The sequence below is a fragment of the Chlorocebus sabaeus genome, chromosome 1 (assembly GCF_047675955.1).
Source record: "Chlorocebus sabaeus isolate Y175 chromosome 1, mChlSab1.0.hap1, whole genome shotgun sequence".
Classification (NCBI taxonomy): Eukaryota; Metazoa; Chordata; class Mammalia; order Primates; family Cercopithecidae; genus Chlorocebus; species Chlorocebus sabaeus.
This window is the reverse complement of record NC_132904.1, coordinates 14452996-14480947: the sequence shown is the minus strand read 5'-3', so window position 1 is coordinate 14480947 and position 27952 is coordinate 14452996. Positions and strand designations below refer to the sequence as shown.

Here is a 27952-nt window from a genome sequence, read left to right as displayed (position 1 = left end):
CCTTCCCAGGTCTTCAAGAAAGTTTAGATGAGGGTATAAGAGCAGCTGCATTTTCAAAGTCAGTGAAGGTAGAGTATTCGAGAGCAGGCCTCTTCATTACGGAAGATATCCTGAAGTTCAATGCCTCCAATAAAAGCAAGCTTGGAAGCTGGGCTGAGACAGGCCACCCAGCTGATGAATTTGAGAGGTACAAAAACATGCGCTGATCATTTATAATTGCTATTCCTTGCACATTTTTTGTAATACACATAAATCAGTTTTGGAATGAAGACAGGATGAATTCATTTCTTGAGATGAATAAAGGTTGTCAATGGTCAAAATACGCAACTTTGCACTGGTGGGTCTTTAAACAAGAAGAGTGCCTGGATCTCTAGATTGGGATGGCTCCCAGAAATTACAGGAGTTGGGATAAAAGTCGTTGCCTTTTTTTTTTTTGTTTTCTACAGGGAAACTCTCAATTTGAAGTATGCCCAGCTGGATGTCTCTCATTCTGGGCTGGTAAATGACAACTGGAATCTAGGAAAGAATGAGAAGAGCCTGCGTTACATCAACCGCTGCATAGGAGCCCTGCCAACAGCCTGTATGCTGGGCCCAGAGGAGGCCCCAATCTCATGGTTAACCATGGACCCTTCTTGTGAAGTAGGAATGGCCTACAGCATGGAAAAATACCGACGTAGAGGCATCATGGTGCAGCTGATGTTGAGATTCAGGAAATATCTGCGTCAGAAGAATATTCCATATTACTTCTCTAAACTGGACGTAAATGAAAAGTACCGCAGGTTTATGGGGCAGTACGGTGGCTTTGAGGTTTCCTGTGGTTGGCACCAATGGACCTGCTATCCACAGAATCTAGTTCCATTTTAGATAATTAATCTGCTTAGCAATCCTTGGCAAGCCATCTCTTAATATTAAAGTAGACACCACAGAATAGCTTTCTTCATATACAAATGTTTATATGGCATTTGTGATATGCCAGGAACTCTTCTCACATGGAGACTTGATGTTAAAAGATACAGCCATGATCTTAAGGAACTTACAATCCAGGGAGGAGGCAGGGGAGGGTATACTCTTTAAATAGGCTTAAGTGTTGTAGGGAAGGAGAGGGTTACCAGTAAACATATAACTAGAAAGCCAGGCTCAGTTCTTACCTCTAGGAATCAGAACTCTTCATGAAACTTGGTTGTTAGAATCTGCTATCTGGGGGCTGAGCATAGTGGTTCATGCCTGTAATCCCAGCACTTTGGGAGGTTGAGGTGGGCAGATCACAAGGTCGGGAGCTCAAGACCAGCCTGGCCAATATGGTGAAACCTCGTCTCTATTAAGAACACAAAAATTAGCTAAGTGTGGAGGTGTGCACCTGTAGTCCCAGCTACTTGGGAGGCTGAAGCAGAAGAATTACTTGAACTCAGGAGGTGCAGGTTGCAGTGAGCCAAGCCAAGATTGCACCACTGCACTCCAGCCTGGGTGACAGAGGGAGATTCCATCTTAAAAAAAAAAGAAAAGAATCTGCTATCTGGAAGATAAATGAAGGACTTTAATAAAATTGTCAATAGAATATACCTAATCTATATGGACACTTTATTGGAAATAAATACCACTACTATGTATGGATTTATGATGTAATGGCTACACTAAAGAATGGAATCCAACTCTTAGTTTAGTGACTAGCAAGGTATCAAAGTGAAGCCTCAGACAAATGGCTTTCCTAGGCTACCTTTCATCACTTATGCAGAAAAGGAAATCCAGAGAATCAAGTGGACTGGCTTTGAGGCCTCTGCGATGGAAATGACATTTGTTTTCCTCCTTTCTCCTAATCTTTCTTACTTCCTCTACATTAGTGAAGCATGGCACAGGACAAGGTGTTGCCTGCGAGGCTATTTATAAGTTCAGATTTTGGTGTTTGCACCACTGCTATCTTAAGGGGTCAGGGGCATTCTGGGGAGAAGTGACCACTAAGGTGAGGACTGGAGAATGAGTAGGAGTGAGTCAGACAAAAAATGCAGAAAATCCAGATGATGCAAAGGACACTTGCCATGCACTATCATAACAACTTTCTAACTGAACACTTATATTACAGTTTCTCAATCCCTGATCTTAAAAAATACACACTTCACAAACATAACGTGGCCTCTTTCATTCTGCTATGCCACCCTGCCATTGGAACTTGGATTATTGTGAACATTGAAACTATAGCACATACAAAAAAGGCATTTTTGTTGTTTCTGATAGTCTAGATTTTAAAAAGGAAATAAATCTTAATAGCATTTGCTTTGGGGGTAAAGTCTACTAGTAGTAACCAACACCTATCCTCACCTCTCCGTAAAAAATAAACCTCCACAAAATTGAATGTTTATACTTAATGCAATTTTAAAGTGTGCAATTCCAGCACCAAAAGAATTGTGTAGGTCATGGAGCTTTTTAAAAACCTCCAATTCATCTCAGAAGTCTGTGGTAAATCTGTTAGAGCTTAGTATGAATCAATCCAATCAGATTTCTAAACACCTAAGACTGAGCTAATTTGTTACATTGACTGAAATGAAAGCATGGTCTCAGAAAGAGGAAACATGTCATTTGGGATTTCAAAGGGTGGAGAATTCCTTTTTTTTTTATATACTTTAAGTTCTAAGGTAAATGTGCATAATGTGCAGTTTTGTTACATATGTATACTTGTGCCATGTTGGTGTGCTGCACCCATTAACTCATCAGCACCCATCAACTCGTCATTTACATCAGGTATAACGCCCAATGCAATCCCCCCCTTCCCCCTCCCCATGATAGGCCCCGGTGTATCATGTTCCCCTTTCCATGTCCAAGTGATCTCATTGTTCAGTTCCCACCTATGAGTGAGAACATGCGGTGGTTGGTTTTCTGTTCTTGCGATAGTTTGCTGAGAATGATGGTTTCCAGCTGCATCCATGTCCCTACAAAGGACACGAACTCATCCTTTTTTATGGCTACATAGTATTCCATGGTGTATACGTGCCACATTTTCTTAATCCAGTCTGTCACTGATGGACATTTGGGTTGATTCCAAGTCTTTGCTATTGTGAATAGTGCCGCAATGAACATACGTGTGTTTGTGTCTTTATAGCAGCATGATTTATAATCCTTTGGGTATATACCCAGTAATGGGATGGCTGGGTCATATGGTACTTCTAGTTCTAGATCCTTGAGAAATCACCATACTGTTTTCTATAATGGTTGAACTAGTTTACAATCCCACCAACAGTGTAAAAGTGTTCCTATTTCTCCACATCCTCTCCAGCACCTGTTGTTTCCTGACTTTTTAATGATTGCCATTCTAACTGGTGTGAGATGGTATCTTATTATGGTTTTGATTTGCATTTCTCTGATGGCCAGTGATGACGAGCATTTTTTCATGCATCTGTTGGCTGTATGCATGTCTTCTTTTGAGAAATGTCTGTTCATATCCTTTGCCCACTTTTGGATGGGGTTGTTTGTTTTTTTCTTGTAAATTTGAGTTCTTTGTAGGTTCTGGATATTAGCCCTTTGTCAGATGAGTAGATTGCAAAAATTTTCTCCCATTCTGTAGATTGCCTGTTCACTCTGATGGTAGTTTCTTTTGCTGTGCAGAAGCACCATTTATTAAATTGGGAATCCTTTCCCCATTTCTTGTTTTTGTCAGGTTTGTCAAAGATCAGATGGTTGTAGACGTGTGGTATTATTTCTGAGGGCTCTGTTCTGTTCCTTTGGTCTATATCTCTGTTTTGGTACCAGTACAATGCTGTTTTGGTTACTGTAGCCTTGTAGTATAGTTTGAAGTCAGGTAGCGTGATGCCTCCAGCTTTGTTCTTTTGACTTAGGATTGTCTTGGCAATGCGGGCTCTTTTTTGGTTCCATATGAACTTTAAAGCAGTTTTTTCCAATTCTGTGAAGAAAGTCATTGGTAGCTTAATGGGGATGGCATTGAATCTATAAATTACCTTGGGCAGTATGGCCATTTTCACGATATTGATTCTTCCTATCCATGAGCATGGTATGTTCTTCCATTTGTTTGTGTCCTCTTTTATTTCACTGAGCAGTGGTTTGTAGTTCTCCTTGAAGAGGTCCTTTACATCCCTTGTAAGTTGGATTCCTAGGTATTATATTCTCTTTGAAGCAATTGTGAATGGAAGTTCATTCATGATTTGGCTGTCTGTTTGTCTGATACTGGTGTATAAGAATGCTTGTGATTTTTGCACATTAATTTTGTATCCTGAGACTTTGCTGAAGTTGCTTATCAGCTTAAGGAGATTTTGGGCTGAGATGATGGGGTTTTCTAAGTATACAATCATGTCATCTGCAAACAGGGACAATTTGACTTCTTCTTTTCCTAACTGAATACCCTGTATTTCTTTCTCTTGCCTGATTGCCCTAGCCAGAACTTCCAACACTATGTTGAATAGGAGTGGTGAGAGAGGGCATCCCTGTCTTGTGCCAGTTTTCAAAGGGAATGCTTCCAGTTTTTGCCCATTCAGTATGATATTGGCTGTGGGTTTGTCATAAATAGCTCTTATTATTTTGAGATACGTTCCATCAATACCGAATTTATTGTGAGTTTTTAGCATGAAGGGCTGTTGAATTTTGTCAAAGGCCTTTTCTGCATCTATTGAGATAATCATGTGGCTTTTGTCTTTGGTTCTGTTTATATGCTGGATTACATTTCTTGATTTGCATATGTTGAACCAGCCTTGCATTCCAGGGATGAAGCCCACTTGATCATGGTAGATAAGCTTTTTGATATGCTGCTGGATTTGGTTTGCCAGTATTTCATTGAGGATTTTTGCATTGATGTTCATCAGGGATATTGGTCTAAAATTCTCTTTTTTTGTTGTGTCTCTGCCAGGCTTTGGTATCAGGATGATGTTGGCCTCATAAAATGAGTTAGGGAGGATTCCCTCTTTTTCTATTGATTGGAATAGTTTCAGAAGGAATGGTACCAACTCCTCCTTGTACCTCTGGTAGAATTCAGCTGTGAATCCGTCTGGTCCTGGACTTTTTTTGGTTGGTAGGCTATTAATTATTGCCTCAATTTCAGAGCCTGCTATTGGTCTATTCAGGGATTCAACTTCTTCCTTGTTTAGTCTTGGGAGAGTGTAAGTGTCTAGGAAATTATCCATTTCTTCTAGATTTTCTAGTTTATTTGTATAGAGGTGTTTATAGTATTCTCTGATGGCAGTTTGTATTTCTGTGGGGTCGGTGGTGATATCCCCTTTGTCATTTTTTATTGGGTCTATTTGATTCTTCTCTCTTTTCTTCTTTATTAGTCTTGCTAGCAGTCTATCAATTTTGTTGATCTTTTCAAAAAACCAGCTCCTGGATTCACTGATTTTTTTGGAGGGTTGTTTGTGTCTCTATCTCCTTCACTCCTGCCCTTATCTTAGTTATTTCTTGCGTTCTGCTAGCTTTTGAATGTGTTTGCTATCGCTTCTCTAGTTCTTTTAATTATGATGTTAGAGTGTCAATTTTAGATCTTTCCAGCTTTCTCTTGTGGGCATTTAGTGCTATAAATTTTCCTCTACACACTGCTTTAAATATGTCCCAGAGATTCTGGTATGTTGTATCTTTGTTCTCATTGGTTTCAAAGAACATCTTTATTTCTGCCTTCATTTCGTTATGTACCCAGTAGTCATTCAGGAGCAGGTTGTTCAGTTTCCATGTAGTTGAGTGGTTTTGATTGAGTTTCTTAGTCCTGAGTTCTAGTTTGATTGCACTGTGGTCTGAGAGACAGTTTGTTATAATTTCTGTTCTTGTACATTTGCTGAGGAGTGGTTTACTTCCAATTTTGTAGTCAATTTTGGAATAAGTGCAATGTGGTGCTGAGAAGAATGTATATTCTGTTGATTTGGGGTGGAGAGTTCTGTAGATGTCTATTAGGTCTGCTTGCTGCAGAGCTGAGTTCAATTCCTGGATATCCTTGTTAACTTTCTGTCTCATTGATCTGTCTAATGTTGACAGTGGGGTGTTGAAGTCTCCCATTATTATTGTATGGGAGTCTAAGTCTCTTTGTAAGTCTCTAAGGACTTGCTTTATGAATCTGAGTGCTCCTGTACTGGGTGCATATATATTTAGGATACTTAGCTCTTCCTGTTGAATTAACCCCTTTACCATTATATAATGGCCTTCTTTGTCTCTTTTGATCTTTGATGGTTTAAAGTCTCTTTTATCAGAGACTAGGATTGCAACCCCTGCTTTTTTTGTTGTTCTCCATTTGCTTGGTAGATCTTCCTTCATCCCTTTATTTTGAGCCTATGTGTGTCTCTGCATGTGAGATGGGTCTCCTGAATACAGCAGACGGATGGGTCTTGACTCTTTATCCAGTTTGCCAGTCTGTGTCTTTTAATTGGACCATTTAGTCCATTTATATTTAAGGTTAATATTGTTATATATGAACTTGATCCTGTCATTATTATATTAACTGGTTATTTTGCTCGTTAGTTGATGCAGTTTCTTCCTAGCATCGATGGTCTTTACATTTTGGCATGTTTTTGCAATGGCTGGTACCAGTTGTTCCTTTCCATGTTTAGTGCTTCCTTCAGGGTCTATTGTAGGGTAGGCCTGGTGGTGACAAAATCTCTAAGCATTTGCTTATCTATAAAGGATTTTATTTCTCCTTCACTTATGAAACTTAGTTTGGCTGGATATGAAATTCTGGGTTTAAAATTCTTTTCTTTAAGAATGTTGAATATTGTTCCCTACTCTCTTCTGGCTTGTAGAGTTTCTGCCGAGAGATCTGCTGTTAGTCTGATGGGCTTCCCTTTGTGGGTAACCCAACCTTTCTCTCTGGCTGCCCTTAACATTTTTTCTTTCATTTCAACTTTGGTGAATCTGACAATTATGTGTCTTGGAGTTGCTCTTCTCAAGGAGTATCTTTGTGGCGTTCTCTGTATTTCCTGAATTTGAATGTTGGCCTGCCTTAATAGGTTGGGGAAGTTCTCCTGGAATATATCCTGAAGAGTGTTTTCCAACTTGGTTCCCTTTTCCCCCTCACTTTCAGGCACCCCAATCAGACATAGATTTGGTCTTTTCACATAATCCCATACTTCTTGAAGGCTTTGTTCATTTCTTTTTCCTCTTTTTTCTTTAGACTTCTCTTCTCGCTTCATTTCATTCATTTGATCCTCAATCGCTGATACTCTTTCTTCCAGTTGATCGAGTCAGTTACTGAAGCTTGTGCATTTGTCACGTATTTCTCATGTCATGGTTTTTATCTCTGTCAATTCGTTTATGGCCTTCTCTGCATTGATTATTCTAGTTATCCATTCTTCCATTCTTTTTTCAAGATTTTTAGTTTCTTTGCACTGGGTACGTAATTCCTCCTTTAGCGCTGAGAAGTTTGATGGGCTGAAGCCTTCTTCTCTCAACTCGTCAAAGTCATTCTCCATCGAACTTTGATCTGTTGCTGGCAATGAGCTGCGTTCCTTTGGAGGGGGAGATGCACTCTTATTTTTTGAATTTCCAGTTTTTCTGCCCTGCTTTTTCCCCATCTTTGTCTTTTATCTGCCTCTGGTCTTTGATGATGGTGACGTACTGATGGGGTTTCAGTGTGGGTGTCCTTCCTGTTTGTTAGTTTTCCTTGTAACAGTCAGGACCCTCAGCTGTAGGTCTGTTGAAGATTGCTTGAGGTCCACTCCAGACCCTGTTTGCCTGGGTATCAGCAGCAGAGGCTGCAGAAGATAGAATATTGCTGAACAGCGAGTGTACCTGTCTGATTCTTGCTTTGGAAGCTTCGTCTCAGGGGTGTACCCCGCCATATGAGGTGTGGGGTGTCAGTCTGCCCCTAGTGGGGGATGTCTTCCAGTTAGGCTGCACAGGGGTCAGGGACCCACTTGAGCAGGCAGTCTGTCCACGGAGGCCGTCTCCGTGTTGGGAGATCCACTGCTGTCTTCAAAGGTGTCAGACAGGGTCATTTCTGTCTGCAGAGGTTTTTGCTGCTTTTTTGTTTGTTTGTTTAGCTGTGCCCTGTCCCCAGAGGTGGAGTCTACAGAGACAGGCAGGCCTCCTTAAGCTGCTGTGAGCTCCACCCAGTTCGAGCTTCCCAGTGGCTGTGCTTACCTACTTAAGCCTCAGCAATGGTGGGCGCCCCTCCCCCAGCCTCGCTGCTGCCTTGCAGTTAGAAAGCAGACTGCTGTGCTAGCAATGAGGGAGGCTCCGTGGGCGTGGGACTCTCCCAGTCACGTGTGGGATATAATCTCCTGGTGTGCCATTTGCTAAGACCCTTGGTAAAGCACAGTATTGGGGTGGGAGTTACCCAGTTTTCCAGGTGTTGTGTGTCTCAGTTCCCCTGGCTAGGAAAAGGGATTCCCTTCCCCCTTGCGCTTTCCAGGTGAAGTGATGCCTCGCCCTGCTTCAGCTCTTGCTGGTCGGGCTGCAGCAGCGGACCAGCACCGATTGTCCAGCACTCCCTAGTGAGATGAACCCAGTACCTCAGCTGAAAATGCAGAACTCACCCGTCTTCTGTGTCGATCACGCACTGGGAGCTGGAGACTGGAGCTGTTCCTATTCGGCCATCTTGCTCCGCCCTGGGGGTGGGGAATTCTTACATAAAAACTAAACTCGGGAACTTGGGGTAATAGGGAAACAGCTATATTTTGGCAATCAAGGTGCAAAAGTTAATACAGATGATGAAAAAAGACAAAGCAAATAAAATTTGCCGATTTGAAAATGGTGCCTCGGGGATCCAGAAGAGGATGTTCATCTAGGATCTGGGGCTCAGGTCATCTTAGCACAGTTGGCATCTTCCAGCTGGCAGCTTCCTTCCTTTGCCTCTTCCCTGAATGCAAGCCAGCTTCCCTTATCTACGCCTCATGGCCCTGTTAAGATAGTGATTCCTAAACCTTATCATGCACTTGGATTAAAAAAACAAGAAAGCATAGGAAAGAGGAAGAAGGAGTTCTTAAATATGGCACAAATAAATCCAAAATTATCAGTAAACACAATAAAAATGAATGGGATAATTTTCTTATTAAAATATATGTTTTTCATATTGAGTTAAAAACAAAGTCCAAGAAGCATGCATTAATCTGCTCTGGCTGCCATAACAAAAGTTCCTAGACAGAGTGGCTAACACAACAGAAATTGATTTCTCACTTTTCTGGAAACTGGGAAGGGATATGACAAGGTTCTGGTGAGGTAGGTTTCATTCTCATTTCTCTTCTCTCAGCTTGTTGATGGCTGCTATCTCTCTGTGCCCTCACAGGGTGGAGACAGAGGAGAGCTCAGACTCTCTTCCTTTTCTCAGAAGGACTTAAATACATCACGAGGGTCTCTACCCTATGACATCATCTAAACCCAATTACTTCTCAAAGGCCCATTAACAAATCCATTGGGAGTTGGGACTTCAACATATGAATTTGGGGGTCACAGTACATAAGGAAGCATATCTGAAATAAACAACACACAAGCATTAAAAGAAAGGAAAAAGATATACTAAATGAATGTGAAACTGAAAAGTAAAGTAATAACATCAATACTTAGCCAAATAAAACATAAGATGAACATCTGCTAAATACAGATTTCTCCCACAAGATAGGTCATGAATCTTCCTCATAACACAACACAATTACAAAATATATATGGCGAAAGCTGACAAACATACAAAAAAAAAAGGCAAATGCACAGTCAGTGTGGGAGAACTCAAAATACCTCCCTCAGAGAGCAACAGATGATGCAGGTAAAAAATAAAGACAATTTGACAAAATGCCATCACAACTTGATATATTTGGTGACGTTGGAGTGATCTCCATATTGACCATTTGAGAACTTCTGTTCACCTGTTTGTCAAACTGACCAGCAGGGGGTGCTGGGGAGGGAAACACTCCATCTGGAGAGTGCTGGCAACTTGTCTCCAAGTCTAGAGGCTTCTGGTCCCTCTCATGATCATCACCTATGGGGCAAGCACTGCTGATACAGAAGCTAAAAGCAAATTATTCTGCAGTTAGTCTGGGTAAGGGAGTCTTCGGTATGGTTTTTCTTTCAATAAAAAAGCGGCCCCCATATAATTTCTTCTGTAACAAAAATCAGCCTAAAAATCAAGCCTCAAGCCTAGATAAGCTTAGCCAAAAGCTTCCATAGGTAAATGCAGGCACCTATGCCAATAGAAAAGGGATACCTGTAAGCCAGGAATATTCAACATGGAGTCGTCGTCTTTCTTCCTTCTTCTCCTTCTCCTTCTTCTTTCTTCTTTCTTCTTTCTTCTTCTTTCCTTCTCCTCCTCCTCCTCCCCTTCCTCCTCCTCCTGCTTCTGCTTCTTCTTCTTCCTCCTCCTCCTCGTCCTCCTTTTCTCCCTCTCCCTCTCCGTCTCCGTCTTCATCTTCTTCGTCTTCGTCTTCTTCTCCTTCTTCTTCTCTTTTTTCTCTTTTGGAGTCTCTCTCTGTTGCCCAGCTGGTGCTGTGGTGTGATGTCGAGTCACTGACTCACTGCAACCTCCCCCTCCCGGACTCAAGCAGTTCTCTGCCTCAGCCTCCTGAGTAGCTGGCATTAAAGGTGCCCACCAACACTGCCGCCTAATTTGTTTTCGTACTTTTTTAGTAGAGACGGGGTTTCACCAGCATGACCGGGCTTGTCTTGTTCTGCTGACCCCGTGATCCACCCTCCTCGGCCTCCAAAAGTTCTGGGATTACACGTGTCAGCTACTGCACTCTGCCTCCTCTTCCCCTTTCTTTGTCTTCACGTGTGCAGGTGACATGGCACAGGCCAGGTACAGACCCCATCTGCATAATAAAAGATTAGGGTGGGATGACCAGCCTCTTCATGCATCACCTAAATGGCACACCTGGTTCAACCAATCCTCTGAGCCCTATGTAAATCAGACACTGCCTCATCAAGCTCATCTATAAAACCAACCGCAACTCGTCCCAAACCCGGAAACCCGCTCAGGCACCCTTCCAACGCACAAGAAACTCTCTCTTCTTTCTTTCACCCATTAACCTTCCGCTCTTAAACCCACTCCTTTTGTGTCCATATCTTCAATTTCCATAGTGTGGAACAACAAACTTCTGGCATTTCCTCAGACAAATGATGCCGATTTAATGCCATCTCTAGCCCAAGTGCCAAAATGACCACTTTAGCCTAATGAATGCCATGGCTGCCACCATGCTGCTTAGGATAAGCAAGGACACGAAGATGGAGTGGGGATGGCTTTATTAGGCCACAATAAAAGCATGTCCCAGGCAACTTTCCACTTCCTAACTTCTGTCATTTTCAAATGTAAAGGTGTTTTCTTTTTTTTTTTTAATTTGATTTTGTTGTTATTTTAACAGTTTCTATTTCTTTGTAAGCATATATGACTAACAAAGAAAGACTGTTCTTTGCTTTCCTGCTATGACACATTTACTGTTTCTTCTAAAGTCTTTTCCAACATTTTCATGTAGGAACTCAGAAGACAGACATGTGTTTGCTCCACACCTTGATCCCCTCTCCACCTAGAATTCTCTTTACTCTTTCTCCCAGGAAGATTCCACCCCTCTTGTTCTGCCAGTTCCCTCCTATTTGCCTCATACAGTTGCTCTTGTAGGCAGATGAACCTGGCCAGTTCTACTTTACTATGGACACCAACTCCTCTGAAATAACATCTGAGTCATGGGATTTGCATATGAAACTTCCCTTGACACAGGAAACACTCTTTCCTTTTACCTTCACTAAAGGCATCCACTTTAGTGGATGGACACTAAATGGACATCCCGAAAATTCCACAGATTTCAAAACCAAACCTGCTGTGGCTTTCTAGAGTCCTTGGAATGAAGAAGAGAAAATAGGTTACAAGGGGATATTTCCTGCTTCCTCACCCTGAAGGAACTCCTATTTTTAAAGGGGAAAATTGGGGACAATCAAAAAGAAGCTCTTGCAAATCAAGTCCTGCCATGCCACCATTAGAAGGGTAACCTGTGTGCCCAGGGGTGAAACTTTTAAATTTTAATAATGATGTCCAGGGTCACCCCTTTGGATACCAAAAATATTTAAAAACCTATAACGGTGCCAACCTTTTAGAATTGTGTGTCTTCGCAAGGGCCTACCAAGGCCTAGATATCATAGCACCTAACAAGCAGCCTACAGGCAATCTCCAAAGGCTCCCACCTGCCCCAACCAACACACACACACACACACACACACACACACACCCTCCTGCTAACCTTTGACCCTAGATCTCACCTAACTTTATTCTAAATCCTAATCTCCCTGTGCCCTCAAATTCATGTGCTGTAGGTCCTTGGTAATCCCTTTGTAAGCATATTCCCTGACTTCATAAAAACTGTTTATGAGACATATACTTAAGGTAAAACTTTTCATTTCATGCTATATCAGCACTCTTCTTATTACAATTACAAACAATGAACTTTTTAGTTGCTTGGAAAATATATTGAAAAGGAATTATTACTCTTGTATAGCCATAGGTTATCCCTGGAAAAGTACTGATTGTCTAGAGAATGATTGAAAATTGTTTCCCCTGTATACATTTTTTTTTGTTTTGAAAAGTATATCCTGTATATATTCAAGAGATACTGTTTTTTAAAGGGGAAATTGCCTCCACTATGGAGTCTTATTAATTCACTTATCCATCAAGTTCTCTTATTAACTTAATTATCCATCATATTCCCTTAGCAATTGTTTATTCAATCACTAGTATTTGTTTCTAGTGCTTATAATTTGAACACAAATTTCTTTACCATTATATAAAATAAAGTACCAGTTATTCTCCGTTTTCTCGTGTAACCCAATAAGACAAAATCCTCCAATAGATTCATTTCCCTGTTCTGCTCCCTCCTCACATCCAGGTGAGTGTGCTAAGTAAGACAAAATGCTTTTATTCTTCTACCATTCTTCCCCCTGAGACTAACCCCTGGGTGTTTGAGTTCCAGGTGTCATAGAATTTCCCTTGCAGTGTGTCACTTCTATTTAAAGAATCCTTCTTTAAACCTTTTATTACACATTCCCGGAGAGCGTATCATTGTCCATTTAGAGTTAACTTTCTACATAAAATTGGCCAGATTTTTTTTTGCTCACCGTTGTTTCCTTTTTTTTTTTTTTTTTTTTTTCTTTTTTATCTGCTCTTATCTGAGATCTCTGTTCCTATTAGATTAGTTAAAATTCTTTCTCTAGTCTGGGTGCAGTGGCTCACGCCTGTAATGCTAGAACTTTCAGAGGTAGAGGCGGGCGGATCATGAAGGTCAGGAGATCGATACCACCCTGGCTAACACTGTGAAACCCTGTCTCTACTGAAAATACAAAAAATTAGCCGGGCGTGGTGGGGCGTCTGTAGTCCTAGCTGCTTGGGTGGCTGAGGCAGGAGAATGGCTGAACCCGGAAGGCAGAGCTTGCAGTGAGCCGAGATCACGCCACTGCACTTCTGCCAGGGCGACAGTGCGAGACTCGGTCTTAAAAAATAATAAAAATTAAAAAATTCTTTCTCTAATATTTCCTGCGTGTAAATATGCTACTGATGTAATTTCTGAAGACCCTCAAATCCACAAATATATTCCTTTGACCCTCAGAAGAATATAAATCTGAAGTCTTATAAATCAACAAATAATTTTATTTTACCCTAAGGGGACTGATGCACTATGAATCCACATTTTAGGGTGGCCAAATTTGATTTTTTCCCTCGTATACATAAGGAAACTGAGGTGCAAAGAAAGAAGGGAACCTTGAACCTTCATTTAAGGTCACAAAGCTAATAAGAAGTGGATGACTAGTGATAAGGGTTTCAGGTTGAGACTAACAACCAACATCACAGGATATAATAGGCTTTAACCCAACTTCTAGTTCACAAAATGAATAGACATTCCCTGGTCTTTCCTCCACTCCCACCCCCACCTCAGGGGATTTGCTCTTTCCAAACACCACAAGACCCGTGTAATTTAAGCTGTGATTTTAGGGGTCTTTGTATATTTTACATTAAGTTCAGAAACATGCTCATGATTATTCCACCAAAACTATCAACTTTTACATAAACGTCTGTCCTTCTATGAGTTACAAAGTAATTCTCACCAGCACCCCTTAATCCACCATCTTCTCCCCTTCTTCGTGCAACCTCTCAAAAATAACACTCAATACTGAAGGCATCTCCTTCTATTCAGGTTTTTAGATAGTAAGACCTTCTGTTCTTAAACAGTAAGGTGTTTTCTCAAGCCTCATGCAAAGCACTTCTTTGATCATCACTTTGGGGATGCCCAACTCTGGTGTCTTCATCCACAGGTAAAGTTCCGCACTCAGTAATGCGCGACCTGGGAACCCGGCCTAAGCAGTGCTGGCCGCTTCCTCGTCCAAGTTGTCATTGTCTGTGTTCGCCAGCCCCTCTGAGAGGTTAGATCATTTGCGGAACAGGCTAAGTGCCTCTAGACGCAGACGCAGGTGCAACCTGCTCTGGGATTTGCAATCAGCTGGAAGCTGGGCCTCTGCATCATCAGGGCGGAGCTCTGTCTGCTGCTGCCAACGGATCCCCCCTGGATGCTAGTCCCGCCACTGCCGCCCACCCTACCCAGTAGCGGCAGAAGGACAGCAAAGGCCACACACACTGAAGCACCATGGCGGGCTATTCGCCATGCAGCTCCCGCCAGCGCGTTGCGCTGCTCCCGCTGGCAATCAAAAGGCGGAAAAAGCGCGAAACTGCCAGGCGCCTCCTATACCCGCCCAGCAGCGGTGCAACTCCTTCTCGGACTCCACTGGGAGACAAGGCATGCTGATGAGCAGGAAGAAGCAGGGCAGTGATTGCTCAGTTTATCCTGGGATGCGGGAGCTGGACATAGTGGTGCGGAGGAGGGGATGGTTGGGACCGGGATAGGTCATCCGGACAAATACGGAGGGTGGAAGGGTGGGTGCGTGGGCGCGCAGTTCCCTAAGCCTGGCTTTCTGAACCACCCGCGCGCTCAGGCCTGCGCTCTCTTCCCTTTCCGTCGCTTCACTCACTGTCTGGAGCCATGCCAATTGGCTTCCAAAGTGGATGAGAGATGAGTCATTTCCATCGAATAAGAGAAAATAGCCTCCAGAGACTCTTCGTCCCTTTCCCAGCGAGAGGGTCAATTCCCAGGTTCCTCCAGCGCACCAGCTTGTTCTTCCAGGCAGGAAAAGTTCAGCCGAGAGCCACAGGAGAGCACTCTTTCCAACACCTGCGAATAGAGCGTCGGGCACTCGCACGTGCACTATCCGGACACACTCGCGGGTTCTGTACTTGGTTTTTCTGGTCCTGGGTCGGACCTGGAGTTCTTAGGGCGATCGCTGGCAAGGGCAGTAGGCAGATGGACCTCAGCCCAAAGTCAAAGAGGTTTTGGATGGGGAGCTGGGCGGCTGCCCTTTGCGGTAATTCCCTTCCCGCCTCTCAGCTTCAAAGGCCAAGAATTTTACTCCTGAAAAGATACTTGGAGATTATCTGGGTGTTCCTGAATCTCAACTGGGTCATTTGACCTTGGTGGGTCCTTTCCCTGCCTGGTGCCATTGGCACCCGTAGAACGAGACCAGCTTCTGTTAAGCAGAGCAGAAACTTTATTCACTGATCCAGGAACGGAGTAGGGGAGATCCTGCTCACAGTGCCTGGGGTGTAGTAAGGGGATGCTTTTTAAGGTCTTTTTAAAAGGGTTCCTAGGTGGAGACTGAGGACAAGGATTCCTGGAAAGAGATGGGGCTTTCCAGGAGGAGCTGAGTGTCCCAGTCTCATACTGTCTGTTGCACCACAGCACTACATGTGCCTAACAAGGCCCATTCCCCCCCGGGGCAGAGATTTAGGTATGGTAATTAGCAAGGATTCAGGTTAGGGTAGGCTGCTGAGCTCTTTCCCATCTTGTAGCCCGGTGGTTACTGACATCCAGCCTTTGCTTCTGTAAGCAAGCACAGCTGCAAGCACAAGTTACCTTCACAGGTTCTGGAGCTTTAGGAAAGCATTGAGGTCACGCCGCGGTGACATAGGCAGCTGTTTAAACAACGTGGTGCGCATTTGAGGAGGGAGTTGTGGAGTGAGGCAGGTAAAAGTGCAGATTCCACAGCCACACCCCGACACACTGAACCAGAGTCTGTGGGGGTGGGATCTGGAATCCTTTTTACAAAGCTCGGAGGAACCAATTCACAGAAACAATAAAAGTTTGATCTGAGCCAAACTCCTTAATCTAGAAATGAGAAAACGGGGATCCCTAACAGGGGTACAGGGAGAGGGTTGGAGGAAAGTTACACTGTAATAGTTTTAGGGTGGTTGTTTCCTGGCTTTGGGAAGTTTTCTCAGCCACTGTTCTGATCAGTACACAGCTGAATACTTTAGAGGAACCCTCTTCTTATATCCTGAGTTTCTCTCTCTCTCTCTCTCTCTCTCTCTGTCTGTCTCTCTCTGTCTCTCTCCAGGTCTCCCACCAGGTTTGTGGCCTGTGATCTCTTGTCACCTTGGTCTCTCAGCTTTGTCTCCTCAAATCTGGAATTCGAACTGGCTTTGCCTTTCTGCCTTTCCTTGCGACACTGGCTTGGAATCCCTCAAGGTATTCTGCTAGAGTGGATTGTAGGACACATCTCAGTTGTCACTGTCCTTAACTGCATGATGTCCAGTTCCTTGCAAGCCATTATTTCATGTATTCTGATATTTATTGTTTTGTTTTGTTTTCAGGCTAGGGGGAAATCCAGTCCCTGTTACTCCATTTTGGCCAAAAATTCAAGGTAAAGACTTTTAATGTTCCTGACTACCAGTTCTATCATCTCTCTCACTTCTGGATCTGTCTCCATTCACTGATGTTTCTAGTCATTATGGGCATACTTTTTCCACATTTTAAATACTTCCTGATTTTTTTACTAGATGTCAAGCTTTGTTAATTTCACAATGTTAGGTGCCAAAAATTTTTACACTCCTATAAATATTCTTGAACTTTGTTCTAATACGTTGTTATTTTACATGGAAACCATTTTATACTTTCAATGCTTGCATTTATTTGTTAGGTGGGACCAGAACAAGGGCTAATTTTGTCCCACTATGGAAGCAATACTTTCTGAGTACTCTCCCTGATACTTCACGAATTATGAAGTTTTCTAGTCAGATTTTTGGGAACTGAAACTATTTTCCGTCCTGTATGAGCCTCAGAAATTGTTACATCTGCTCCTTTTCGATGTTTATTTTCCTGTTCCTTTTCAACAGTTTCGTTACACTCATGCATTCGCCAAGCTGACATCTCAAAGGATACCCACTGCAGATCTCTGATACTGTGTGCTCCTGTTCTCTTCTTCCTCATACTCTGCCATACAAGCTCCAGTCATCTGGCCTCCCAAAACTCCCACCTTGTCTTCTCAACTCAGGGAAGCTACTAGATTCTGCCTGTTTCCCCTCCCTGAGATATGCCTTGGAAACATCATACAGTAAGCTAGATAGCCATAGGGGTTACCTCATATGATTTTCTTCTCAGATATCAGAGATGAGGTCCCACACAGCCTGATGTCCAGTGTTTGAAAGTGGTTATTTCATCAATCTCGTCTTTTTGGTTTCTAGACATTTCAGGCGGCAGAATAAATTCAATCCTTGGTTCTCCATCTTGTCCACTAGTAGAAGTTAGTTATATTGTCTTTGAGCTCATCATGAATTCCATGAAGACTGAAGAGAACAAGTCATTTAGTGCTACAGAGGATGACCAGAGTACTAGACCTGAAGTTTCAAAGGTATATCTACATTTTTACAATTCCTCACTGGAGAGAGAGTCTAACCGTCATGCCAATTGAGGTTTTTGGAGATATGTTCTTGAAGAATGATAGTTATAAGCCCTTATCTTAGGTTGTTTAAAAGATATTTGGGGAGCTCATACACATAAGTGCTTCTGTAAAGCAAAATGATAGGGTATGAATTAACAACGCTAAATATTTCTTAAGACAACAAGATGAGTAACAAACAATGTGGACACTTAAAATCATGGGAAGTACAGACAGGCAAAAATAATTAGCTAATGTTTCCTAGGAATATAACAAAGAGAATATAACAATTTTAAACGTATATGCACCCCCAACTGGAGCACCCAGATATATAAAGGAAATACTGTTAAAGCTAAAAAGAGAGATAGACCCAAATACAATAAAAGCTGGAGATTTCAAGACCCCACTTTCAGCACTGGACAGATCTTTCAGACATAAAATCAACAAAGAAACATCAGACTTAATCTGCACTATAGACCAAATAAATCTAATAGATATCTACAGAACATTTTATCCAAGAGCTTCAAAATACACATTCATATCCTCAGAACATTTATCATTCTCAATGATAGACCATACGTTAGGTCACAAAACAAGTCAAAGTATTCAAAATATTGAAATAATATTGAGAATCTTCTCTGATCACAATGGATTGAAACTAGAAATTAATCAGGGTCGGGCACAGTCGCTCACACCTGTAATCCCAGCACTTTGGGAGGCTGATTTGGGCAGATCAGTTGAGGTCAGGAGTTAGAGAGCAGCCTTGGAAACATGGTGAGACCCTGTCTCTACTAAAACTACAAAAAAAATTAGCCATGCATGGTGTCACGCACCTGTAATCCCAGCTACTTGGGAAGCTAAGGCATGAGCATCGCTTGAATCCGGGAGGTGCAGGTTGCAGTAAGCCGAGACCACACCACTGCACTCTAGCCTGAGTGACAGAACAGGACTCCATCACAAAAAAATAAATCAATCAACAAATAAAAGAAATTAATAACAAGGAATTTTGTAAACTATATACTATATAAATATATAAAATTTAAACAATATGCTCCTTAATGACCAGTGGGTTAATGCAGGAATTAAGAAGTAAATTGAAAAATTTCTTGAAAGAAATGAAAATAGAAATACAACACACGAAAACCTATGAGACACAGCAAAATAGTACTAAGAGGAAAGTTTATAGTTATAAATGCCTACATCAAGAAAGAAGAAAAACTTCAAATAAACAATCTAACAGTGCATCTTAAAGAATTAGAAAAGGAAGACCAAACCAAACCCAAAATTTATAGAGCAAAAGGCATAATAAACATCATAACAGAAATAAATGAAATCAAAATGGAAAAAAATATGAAAGATTAAGGAAATAAAACCAGGGTCTTTTGAAACGTTGAACAAAATTGACAAACTTTGAACCAGACTAAGAAAAAGAGAGAAGACCCCAAAAAATATATTTAGAAATAAAGCAGGAGACCTTATAACTGATACTGCAGAAATACAAAGGATTATTAGCGGCTACCATGAGCAATCATATACCAATAAATTGGAATTTTATTTTTCTTTAGAGACAAAGTCTCACTCCATCACCCAAGCTGGAGTGAAGTGACATGATCTTGGCTCACTGCAACCTCCACCTCTCGGGTTATGGGAATTCTTCTGCCTCAGCCTCCTGAGTAGCTGGGACTACAGGCACACGCCACCACATCTGGCTAATTTTTTTTTCTTTTCATATTTTAGTAAAGATGGGGTTTCACAGTGTTGCCCAGGCTGGTCTCAAACTCCTGAGGTCAGTCAATCCACCTGTCTTGGCCTCCCAAAGTGCTAGGATTACAGGCACGAGCCACTGTGCCCAGCCTATATACCAATAAATTGGAAAATCTAAAAGAAATGGACAAATTCCTAGACATATATAACCTACTATGATTAAACCAGGAAGAAATCCAAAACCTAAACTGACCAAGAGCAAGTAATGAGATTGAAGCTATACTAAAGTCTCTCAATAAGGAAAAGCCTAGGACCTGATAGCTTCATGGCTGAATTCTACCAAACATTTAAAGAAGAATATCAATCCTACTCAAACTGTTCTGAAAAATAGAGGAGAAGGCAGCAAACTAACACAGAAACAGAAAACCAAACGCCGCATGTTCTCACTCATAAGTGGGAGATGAACAATAAGAACAAATGGACACAGCGAGGGGAACATCATACACGGGGGCATGTCAGCGGGTGAAGGGCTTGGGGAGAGATAATATTAGGAGAAATACCTAATGTAGATGACAGGTTGATGGGTGCAGCAAACCACCGTGGCTCATTTATACCTATGTAACAAACCTGCACGTTCTGCACATGTATTGCAGAACTTAAAGTATATTTAAAAAGATAAAGAATTCCAATAGAAAAATGGGAAAAAGTAAAAAAAAAAAAAAAAAGAGAGAGAGAGAGAAGGGAATACTTCCAAACTCATTCTATGAGGCAAGAATTATCCTGATACCAAAACCAGTGACACATCAAAACACAGAAAACTACAGTCCAATATCTCTGATGAATATTGATGCAAAAATCCTCAAAAAAATATTAGCAAACACTGGTAAAAGTGGGCATCCTTGTTGTGTTCCAGATCTTGGTAAAAAGGCTTTCAGCTTTATCCATTCAGTGTGATACTAGCTGTGGGTCTGTCATATATATCTTTTATTCTGTTGAGGTATGTTTCTTCTATTCCTAGTTTGTTCAGAGGTTTTATTATGAAGGACTGTTGAATCTTGTCAAATGCTTTTTCCACGTCCATTGAGACGATTATATGTTTTTACCTTTCATTCTTTTGATATGGTGTATCGCATTGATTGTTTTGCATATTTTGAACTATCCTTGCATCCCAGGAATACACCCCACTTGGTCATGATGAATAATTTTTCTAATGTATTCATGAATTTGATTTGCTAGTATTTTGTTGAGGATTTTTGCATCAATATATGCACCTACTCTGTACCCACAAAAATTGTTAAAAAGAATTTTTAAAGAACCAAAAAAGATAGACAATTGAGTTGGCCTTCTTCCAGAGAACTGTATTACATAACATTTGGACACTGCCAGAAACTCCAGACATGTGGGGGACACAATTACTATTGTATGGTTCCTGGATGTATCTTCCTCACTTCTGTAGAACTACAGAAATAAGTGGGTGACAGGTGGGAAAGGTTTGTAAGTTATGTTAAAAAGTTTCTAAATCATCACAGGGGAGATGGCAAGCCACTGGAAAGTTAGGACTGGAAAAACATGGTCAGGAGGAGGATGTCTGTTAGTGGGATACACACAAGAGATGATGGACACCTGAGCTAGCATAATAACCTATTGAGATGAGAAGAGATCCATAGATTTGAGATAATTCAAAAGTAGAGTTTACACAATTTGGTCATTGATTGAGAAAGAGTGAGAAGGTTGATATCTAAGTTTCTGAATTGATCCACTAGAAGCACCAATAATCTTAATTCTTCGAATGGAAAAAATATGTAAATCAGTAGCTATTTTGCTTGAAGTCTGTATTATAATATTTTCATTACTGTAAAACCAAACGACTCTCTCTATTTATGAACGTGCTTACTTTTGACAGAACTTTCATAGGCTCACTCCTTCTAAACTCAGTTCCCTTAACTCTCTTCCCATGAGATCGTATGTTTCTCAATAACAAATTCTGCACCAGGGCCTATTAGATGCCCAACCCCATCTCCACTTTTCCCTCATGCTTCAGGAAGAAGAATTTGTTATTTACCAGGGAAGTCTTTTAAAGCCGCTATGGGCATTCAATTAAAGGACACTGAGAATGTAACTAAGAGAAATTCAATGATGTCTTCAAGTTGCCTGACTATAGGTTTTGAATAATAATGACCTACATTTATTGAGAAATTAACAGTATGCCAGGTACATTCTAACTTCTTAGTATATTGTTTCATTTGGTCCTCACAACAACTCTATGAGGTAATCATTACTATTATCCACATTTTACAGAGCAGGAATAGAGATAGAGATAGGGTAAATAGCTTGCTCAAAAGTACACAACATGAAAATAACTCACCCAGGATTAAGGCTCCAGAACCTTTGACAAGAGCTCTCAAGTGAGATGTATAGACAAATATTCCTCTTCTAATTGCCATCTGCTGTTTGAGCCCATATTATCTGCCAGTTTCCTTGTTGATCTAGAGGCTTCTTTAATCATTAACTACTTCCCTAAAGGCTCTGTCTCCAAACACAGTCACGTTGGGAGTTAAGTCTTCAACCTGTGAGTTTTGAGGGAACACAATATAGTCCTTATGTTGCTCTCTGTTCCCAAGCTGAGAGCTAAGATCTTCCCTCAATAATGAATTCCCTTTTGCCTAAGGCAGCCAGAGAACCGCTTGTAACCTACAACGCTAATGAGTAAAGTATCTCTATATGATAGCAAAACATTTGATACTCATTTACTTGATGTTCCTTTGATTTGCACATGTAATCAAGAATCATTTAGTCATTTATTCAAATATAGTTTTACCACTGCCATTTAAACACCTGTGTGACTTTGGATGAATTCATCTAACTAACAGTTCCTTTATCTCTAAAGTATAGACAATTATACTGACCCCAAGATTGTTTGAAGGATGTGGGATTATATGAATATATATAATTATTAAATATCTTGGCAAACACAATTGACTCTTGAACAACACAGGTGTGAGCTGCATTGGTTCACTTATGGTTGGATTTTTTTCAATAAATACAGTCAATACTCCATATCTGTAAGTTCCACATCTGCAACAAAATGCAGATTGAAGATACAATATTTGCAGGATTCAAAACCTGTGTACACAGAAGGCTGACTTTTCCTCTCTGCAAGTTCCAGAGAGCCAACTGCAGGACTTGAGTATGAGTGGATTTTAGTATCATTAGGGATCCTGGAACCAATTGCTCCAGGATACTGAGGGATGATTGTAGTACTAACTGGCAGTATCATGTTTGGGTGGGCTCTGACACCTTTAAAAAAAAAGACGGCCAGGAGAAAAAGAAATGAATATTTAATTTTTGGTTTTCAAAATTGGGACTGTGAAACAAAGCTATTTCCTTCTTTTATTCTTAGTGAATATGTTTTTTAATCATTAACTATTTCCAAATGAAATTGTATATATTTATTGAGTACAACGTGATGTTTTAAAATATATATACACTGTAAAATGGCACAGTAGAGCTAATTAATAGATGCACTGTCTTATATACTTTTAATGTTTGGGTGAGACAACTTAAGATGTATTCTTGTAACAATTTTCAGAAAAGAGCATTTTTAAATATAGTCACCATGCTGTACAATAGATTTATTGGACTGCTCCAACTATTTAACTGGAATTTTGTATCCTGTGACCATCTCCCCAATCCCTACCACTTCCTCAAATATCTGGTAACTACCATTATACTCTCTGCTTCAGTGAATTTAACTTTTTCAGATTTCACATGTAAGTTACATAACGTGGTATTCATCTTTCTATGCCTGGTTTATCTTACTTAAGATACACAAGTTCATCTATGTGCTTTCAAACGACCGAATATCCTTCTTTTTAAAAGCTGAATAGGACGGGCACGGTGGCTCAAGCCTGTAATCCCAGGACTTTGGGAGGCCGAGGCGGGCAGATCCCGAGGTCAGGAGATTGAGACCATCCTGGCTAACACGGTTAAACCCCGTCTCTACTAAAAAATACAAAAAACTTAGGCGGGCGAGGTGGCAGGCGCCTGTAGTCCCAGCTACTCGGGAGGCTGAGTCAGGAGAATGGCGTGAACCCGGAAGGCGGAGCTTGCAGTGAGGTGAGATCCGGCCACTGCACTTCAGCCTGGGCCACAGAGTGAGATTCCGTCTCAAAAAAAAAAAAAAGCTGAATAGTATTCTTTGATGCATATATACCACATTTTTAATGTTTATAAATCTGTTGATAGACACTTAGGTTGATTCTATGTCTTGGCTATTGTGAATAATTCTACAATGTACATAGAAGTGCAGATACCTGTTTAACATACAGGCCTATCTCAGAGATATGGAGGGTTCAGTTCCAGACCACTGCAATAAAATGAATATTTCATTAAAGCAAGTCACACAAAGTTTATGGTTTCCCAGTGCATATAAAAGTTACGTTCACACTATAGTCTCTTAGGTGTCAAATTGCATTATGTCTTTAAAAAGTACCTATCTTAATTATGAATACTTTATTGTTAAATAATGCTTAGGATAATCTGAGCTTTCAAAGAATCATAATCTTTTGGCTGGTGCAAGGTCTTATTTCAATGTTGATGGCTGCTGACCAGGGTGGGACTTGCTGAAGGTTAAGGTAGCTAAGGCAAGTTCTTAAAACAAGACAACAAATAAGTTTGCTGCATTGATTGACTCTTCCTTTCACAAAAGATTTGTCTGTAGTATGTAATGCTGTTTGGTAGCATTTTACCCACGTAAAATTTCATTCAAAATTGGAATCAATCTTTTCAACCCCTGCCACTGCTTTATCAACTAGGTTGATGTAATGTTAGAAATCCTTTGTTACCATTTCAGCAATGTTCACAGAATCTTCATCAGGAGTAGTTTCTATCTTAAGAGGCCACTTTCTTTGCTCATCCATAAGAAATAATTTCTTATCCATTCAGGTTTTATCATGAGATTGCAGCAATTCAGTCAGATCTTCAGGCTCTACCTCTAATTTTAGTTCTCTTGTTATTTCCACCACATCTGCAGTTACTTCCTCCATTTAAATCTTGAATGCTTCAAACTTATCTGCAAGGATTTGAATCACCTTCTTCCAAATTCCTGTGGATGTTGATAGCTTGATCTCTTCCCATGAATCATGAATGTTTTTAATGGCATATGGAATGGAAAATCCTTCCAAGAAATTTCCAATTTACTTTACCCTAATCCATCAGAGAAATCACAATGTATTGCAGCTGTAGCCCTACAGAATATATTTCTTAAATAAGACTTGGAATGTTGAAATTACTCCTTGACCTATGAGCTTCAAAATGAATGTATGTTAGCAAGCATGAAAAAAATATATATCCTTTAACATCTCCATCAGATCTCTTGAATGAATAGGTGCATTGTCAATGAGCAGTAATATTTTTATAAGAACATTTTTTTCCTGAGTAGTAGGTCTCAATTGTAGGCTTAAAATATTCAGTAAACCATGCTGTAAATAGATGATGCTGTAATCTAGTCTTTGTTCTTCCATTTATAGAGCATAGGCAAAGCATATTTAGCAGAATCCTTAAGGGCCCCAGGATTGTTGCAATGGTAAGAGAATATTGGCTTCAGCTTAAACTGACCAGCTGCATAAACTCCTAATGAGAAAGTCAACGTTTCCTTTGCAACTTTGAAGTTGAGCATTGACTTCCCCTTTCTAGCTGTGAAAGTCCTTGATGGCATCTTCTTCCAATGGAAACCTGTGTCCTTTACCTGGGAAATTTGTTGTTTGGTGTAACCACCTTCATCAATTATCTTAGCTAGATCTTCTGGATAACCTGCTACAGTTTCTACATCAGCACTTGCTGCTTTCCTTTGCACTTTTATGTTATGAAAATGGGCCAGGCGCGGTGGCTCATGCCTATAATCCCAGCTTTGGGAGGCTGAGGTTGGTGGATCACCTGAGGTCAGGAGCTTGAGACAAGCCTGACCAATGTGGTGAAACCCCATCTCTACTAAAAATACAAAAAAAGTCAACTAGTTATGATAGTTGGCACCTGTAATCCCGGCTACTTTGGAGGCAGAGGGAAGAGAAACACTGGAGCCCAGGAGGCAGAGTTTGCAGTGAGCCCTGATCACTGCACCACTGCATTGCAGCCTGAGCAACAGAGTGAAACTCTGTCTAAAGGAGAAAGAAAGAAAGAAAGAAAGAAAGAAAGAAAGAAAGAAAGAAAGAAAGAAAGAAAGAAAGAAAGAAAGAAAGAAAGAAAGAAAGAAAGAAAGAAAGAGAGAAAGAAAGAAAGAAAGAGAAAGAGAGAGAGAAAGAAAGAAAGAAAGAAAGAAAGAAAGAGAAAGAAAGAAAGAAAGAAAGAAAGAAAAGAAAGAAAGAAAAGAAAGAAAGAAAGAAAGAAAGAAAGAAAGAAAGAAAAGAAAAGAAGGAAGGAAGGAAGGAAGGAAGGAAGGAAGGAAGGAAGGAAGGAAGGAAGGAAGGAAGGAAGGAAGGAAAGAAAAGCGGGAGTGACTTCTTTCCTTAAACCTGATGCTTCCAACTTTTTCTCTGCTGCTTCCTCACCTCTCTTAGCCTTCAAATAACTTAAAACAGTTAGAGTCTTGCTTGGGATTAAACTTTGGTTTGTGAATGTTGTGGCTAGTTTAATTTTCTATCCAGAGCACTAAAACTTCCTCCAAAACAGCAATAAGGCTATTTTGCTTTCTTACCATTTATGTGTTCACTGGATAAGCACTTTTAATCTCCTTCAAAGATTTTTCCTTGCATTCACAACTTGGCTAACTGTTTGGTGCAAAAGACCTAGCTTTTGGACTGTGTTTTGGACCTGCCTTCCTCAATATGCTTAATCATTTTTAGCTGTTTGTTTAAAATAAAAGACTCGTGACTCTTCCATTCACTTGAATACTTATAGATCATTGTATGGTTAATAATTGGTGTAATTTAAATGTTGTGTCTCAGGGAATAAGGAGGCTGGAGGAGAGGGAGAGAGTCTGGGAACGGTCAGTCAGTGAGGCAGTCAGAACACACACAACAGTTATCAGTTAAGTTTGCTGTGTTACACGGATGCAGTTTGTGGTGCTCCAGAACGGCTAAAATAGCACCACCAAAAATCACTGATCACAGATCACCTTAACAGACACAATAACAAAGAAAAAGTCTGAATATCATGGAAATGACCAAAATGTAACTCAGACAGGAAGGGAGCACATTTGTTGGAAAAATGGTGCCAGTAGACTTGCTTCATGCAGGGTTGACACAAACCTTCGATTTGTAAGTAGAACCTTTATCATACCTGTGAAGTACGATAAAGTGAAGAGCAATAAAATGAGGTGTGCCTGTACTGATTTCATTTCCTTTAAACATGTATGCAGTAGGGATTGCTGGATCATATGATAGCTCTATTATTAGCTTTTTAAGGAACCTCTGTACTGTTTTGCATAAGGCTGCACTAGTGTATGTTGCCACCAACAGTACACAAGGGTTCTCATTTCCTCATATTCTCTCCAACAGTTGTGACCTTTCTTCTTCTTGATAATACCAATTCTAACAAGTGTGAGGTGGTATTTTGGTTTTAATTTGCCTTTTCTAGATAATGAGTATGTCGGGCATTAGAAAATAAAAACGCCTTAGTTATTTATATGTCGTCTTTTGAGAAATGTCTGTTCAGGATGATGGTGGGTGGGGAGCTAGCTGCAGCCAGCTGGGGAGGGGGTGTCCGCACACCACAGAGTGCTGTGCTGGGTGATTCTGGCACCCAGAACAGCTTCCTCCTCCTCCCACTGCCTAGACCTGGAGACGCCCCTTCTCATCCATCTCACCCATCCCCTTGTGGTGAGGCGATTGGGCTCAGCTGCTCCAAGCGTGTGGAGCCCAGAGCCAGAACCCACACGACGAGTGCTGCAGAATGAACTTCACCTCCTTTTCAGGGCTCATGTGTGAGCCACTACCCCCGGTTGTTGATGTCTTATTGCTGCTTCTCCAAAACTGTAATAAGGCCATTTTTCTATTGTATCATTCATATTTACACTGGACTAGCACTTTTAATTTCCTTCAAAACTTTTTCCTTGCACTAAAATCTGTTTCTGTATTGACATCCTGACTCCAGATTCCCCTCTCCAAATCTAGATAAGCACAGTGACCATTCAGCATAACGAAGATCCCTTTCTCACTGTTGCCTCTCTCCTGACTTACCTGCTGCCCTATTCCCTACTCTTTCCCCCTCCTCAAAAAAAAAAAAAAAAAAAAAAAGCAAAACAAGCAAAAAATACCTTACACGAGGAATTAGGTAGGTAGGGAATGACGGATCACTCTGGAGTTTGGGATTATAAACACACACAAAAAGAAAAAAGTTAAAATGCACTTGTTTTCTCTACACTGGCTAAGAATATTGCTCTACAGTATAAATTTTAATGCCATGCGTCTGTGAATGTAGTGTGGGTTTGAGTAACATTGTGTGTGAGTGACTCCACAAGTACCGTCTAATGCAGCCCCTCAGTTTAAAGAAGAAAGCAGGGGAGAAAAAAAACTCCACAAAGCTTTAAGTTTCTTGAGTGATTCCTTTACCTAATGAGCATGATTCTAACAACTGGAAATGAGCCTACTTTGGAAACAGCCCCTCTTGC

At 40.9% G+C, this 27952-nt stretch overlaps 1 protein-coding gene and 1 long non-coding RNA gene across 3 annotated transcripts in view; one reads left to right on the top strand and one right to left on the bottom strand.

Annotated features, from left to right (window-relative positions):
• Positions 1-1156, top strand: part of LOC103235005 (glycine N-acyltransferase-like protein 1) — a 53765-nt gene extending 52609 nt beyond the window's left edge. For both annotated transcript variants that reach the window (XM_073016076.1, XM_073016075.1), the window contains 2 exons: positions 10-187; positions 447-1156. In XM_073016076.1, the coding sequence (XP_072872177.1) occupies positions 10-187; positions 447-864 (596 nt within the window). In that variant the 3' untranslated portion in view covers positions 865-1156. The remainder of the gene's footprint in view (positions 1-9; positions 188-446) is intronic.
• LOC140711819 (uncharacterized) overlaps positions 1-27952 on the bottom strand; it is a 130681-nt gene that overhangs the window by 16501 nt on the left and 86228 nt on the right. The window lies entirely within an intron of this gene.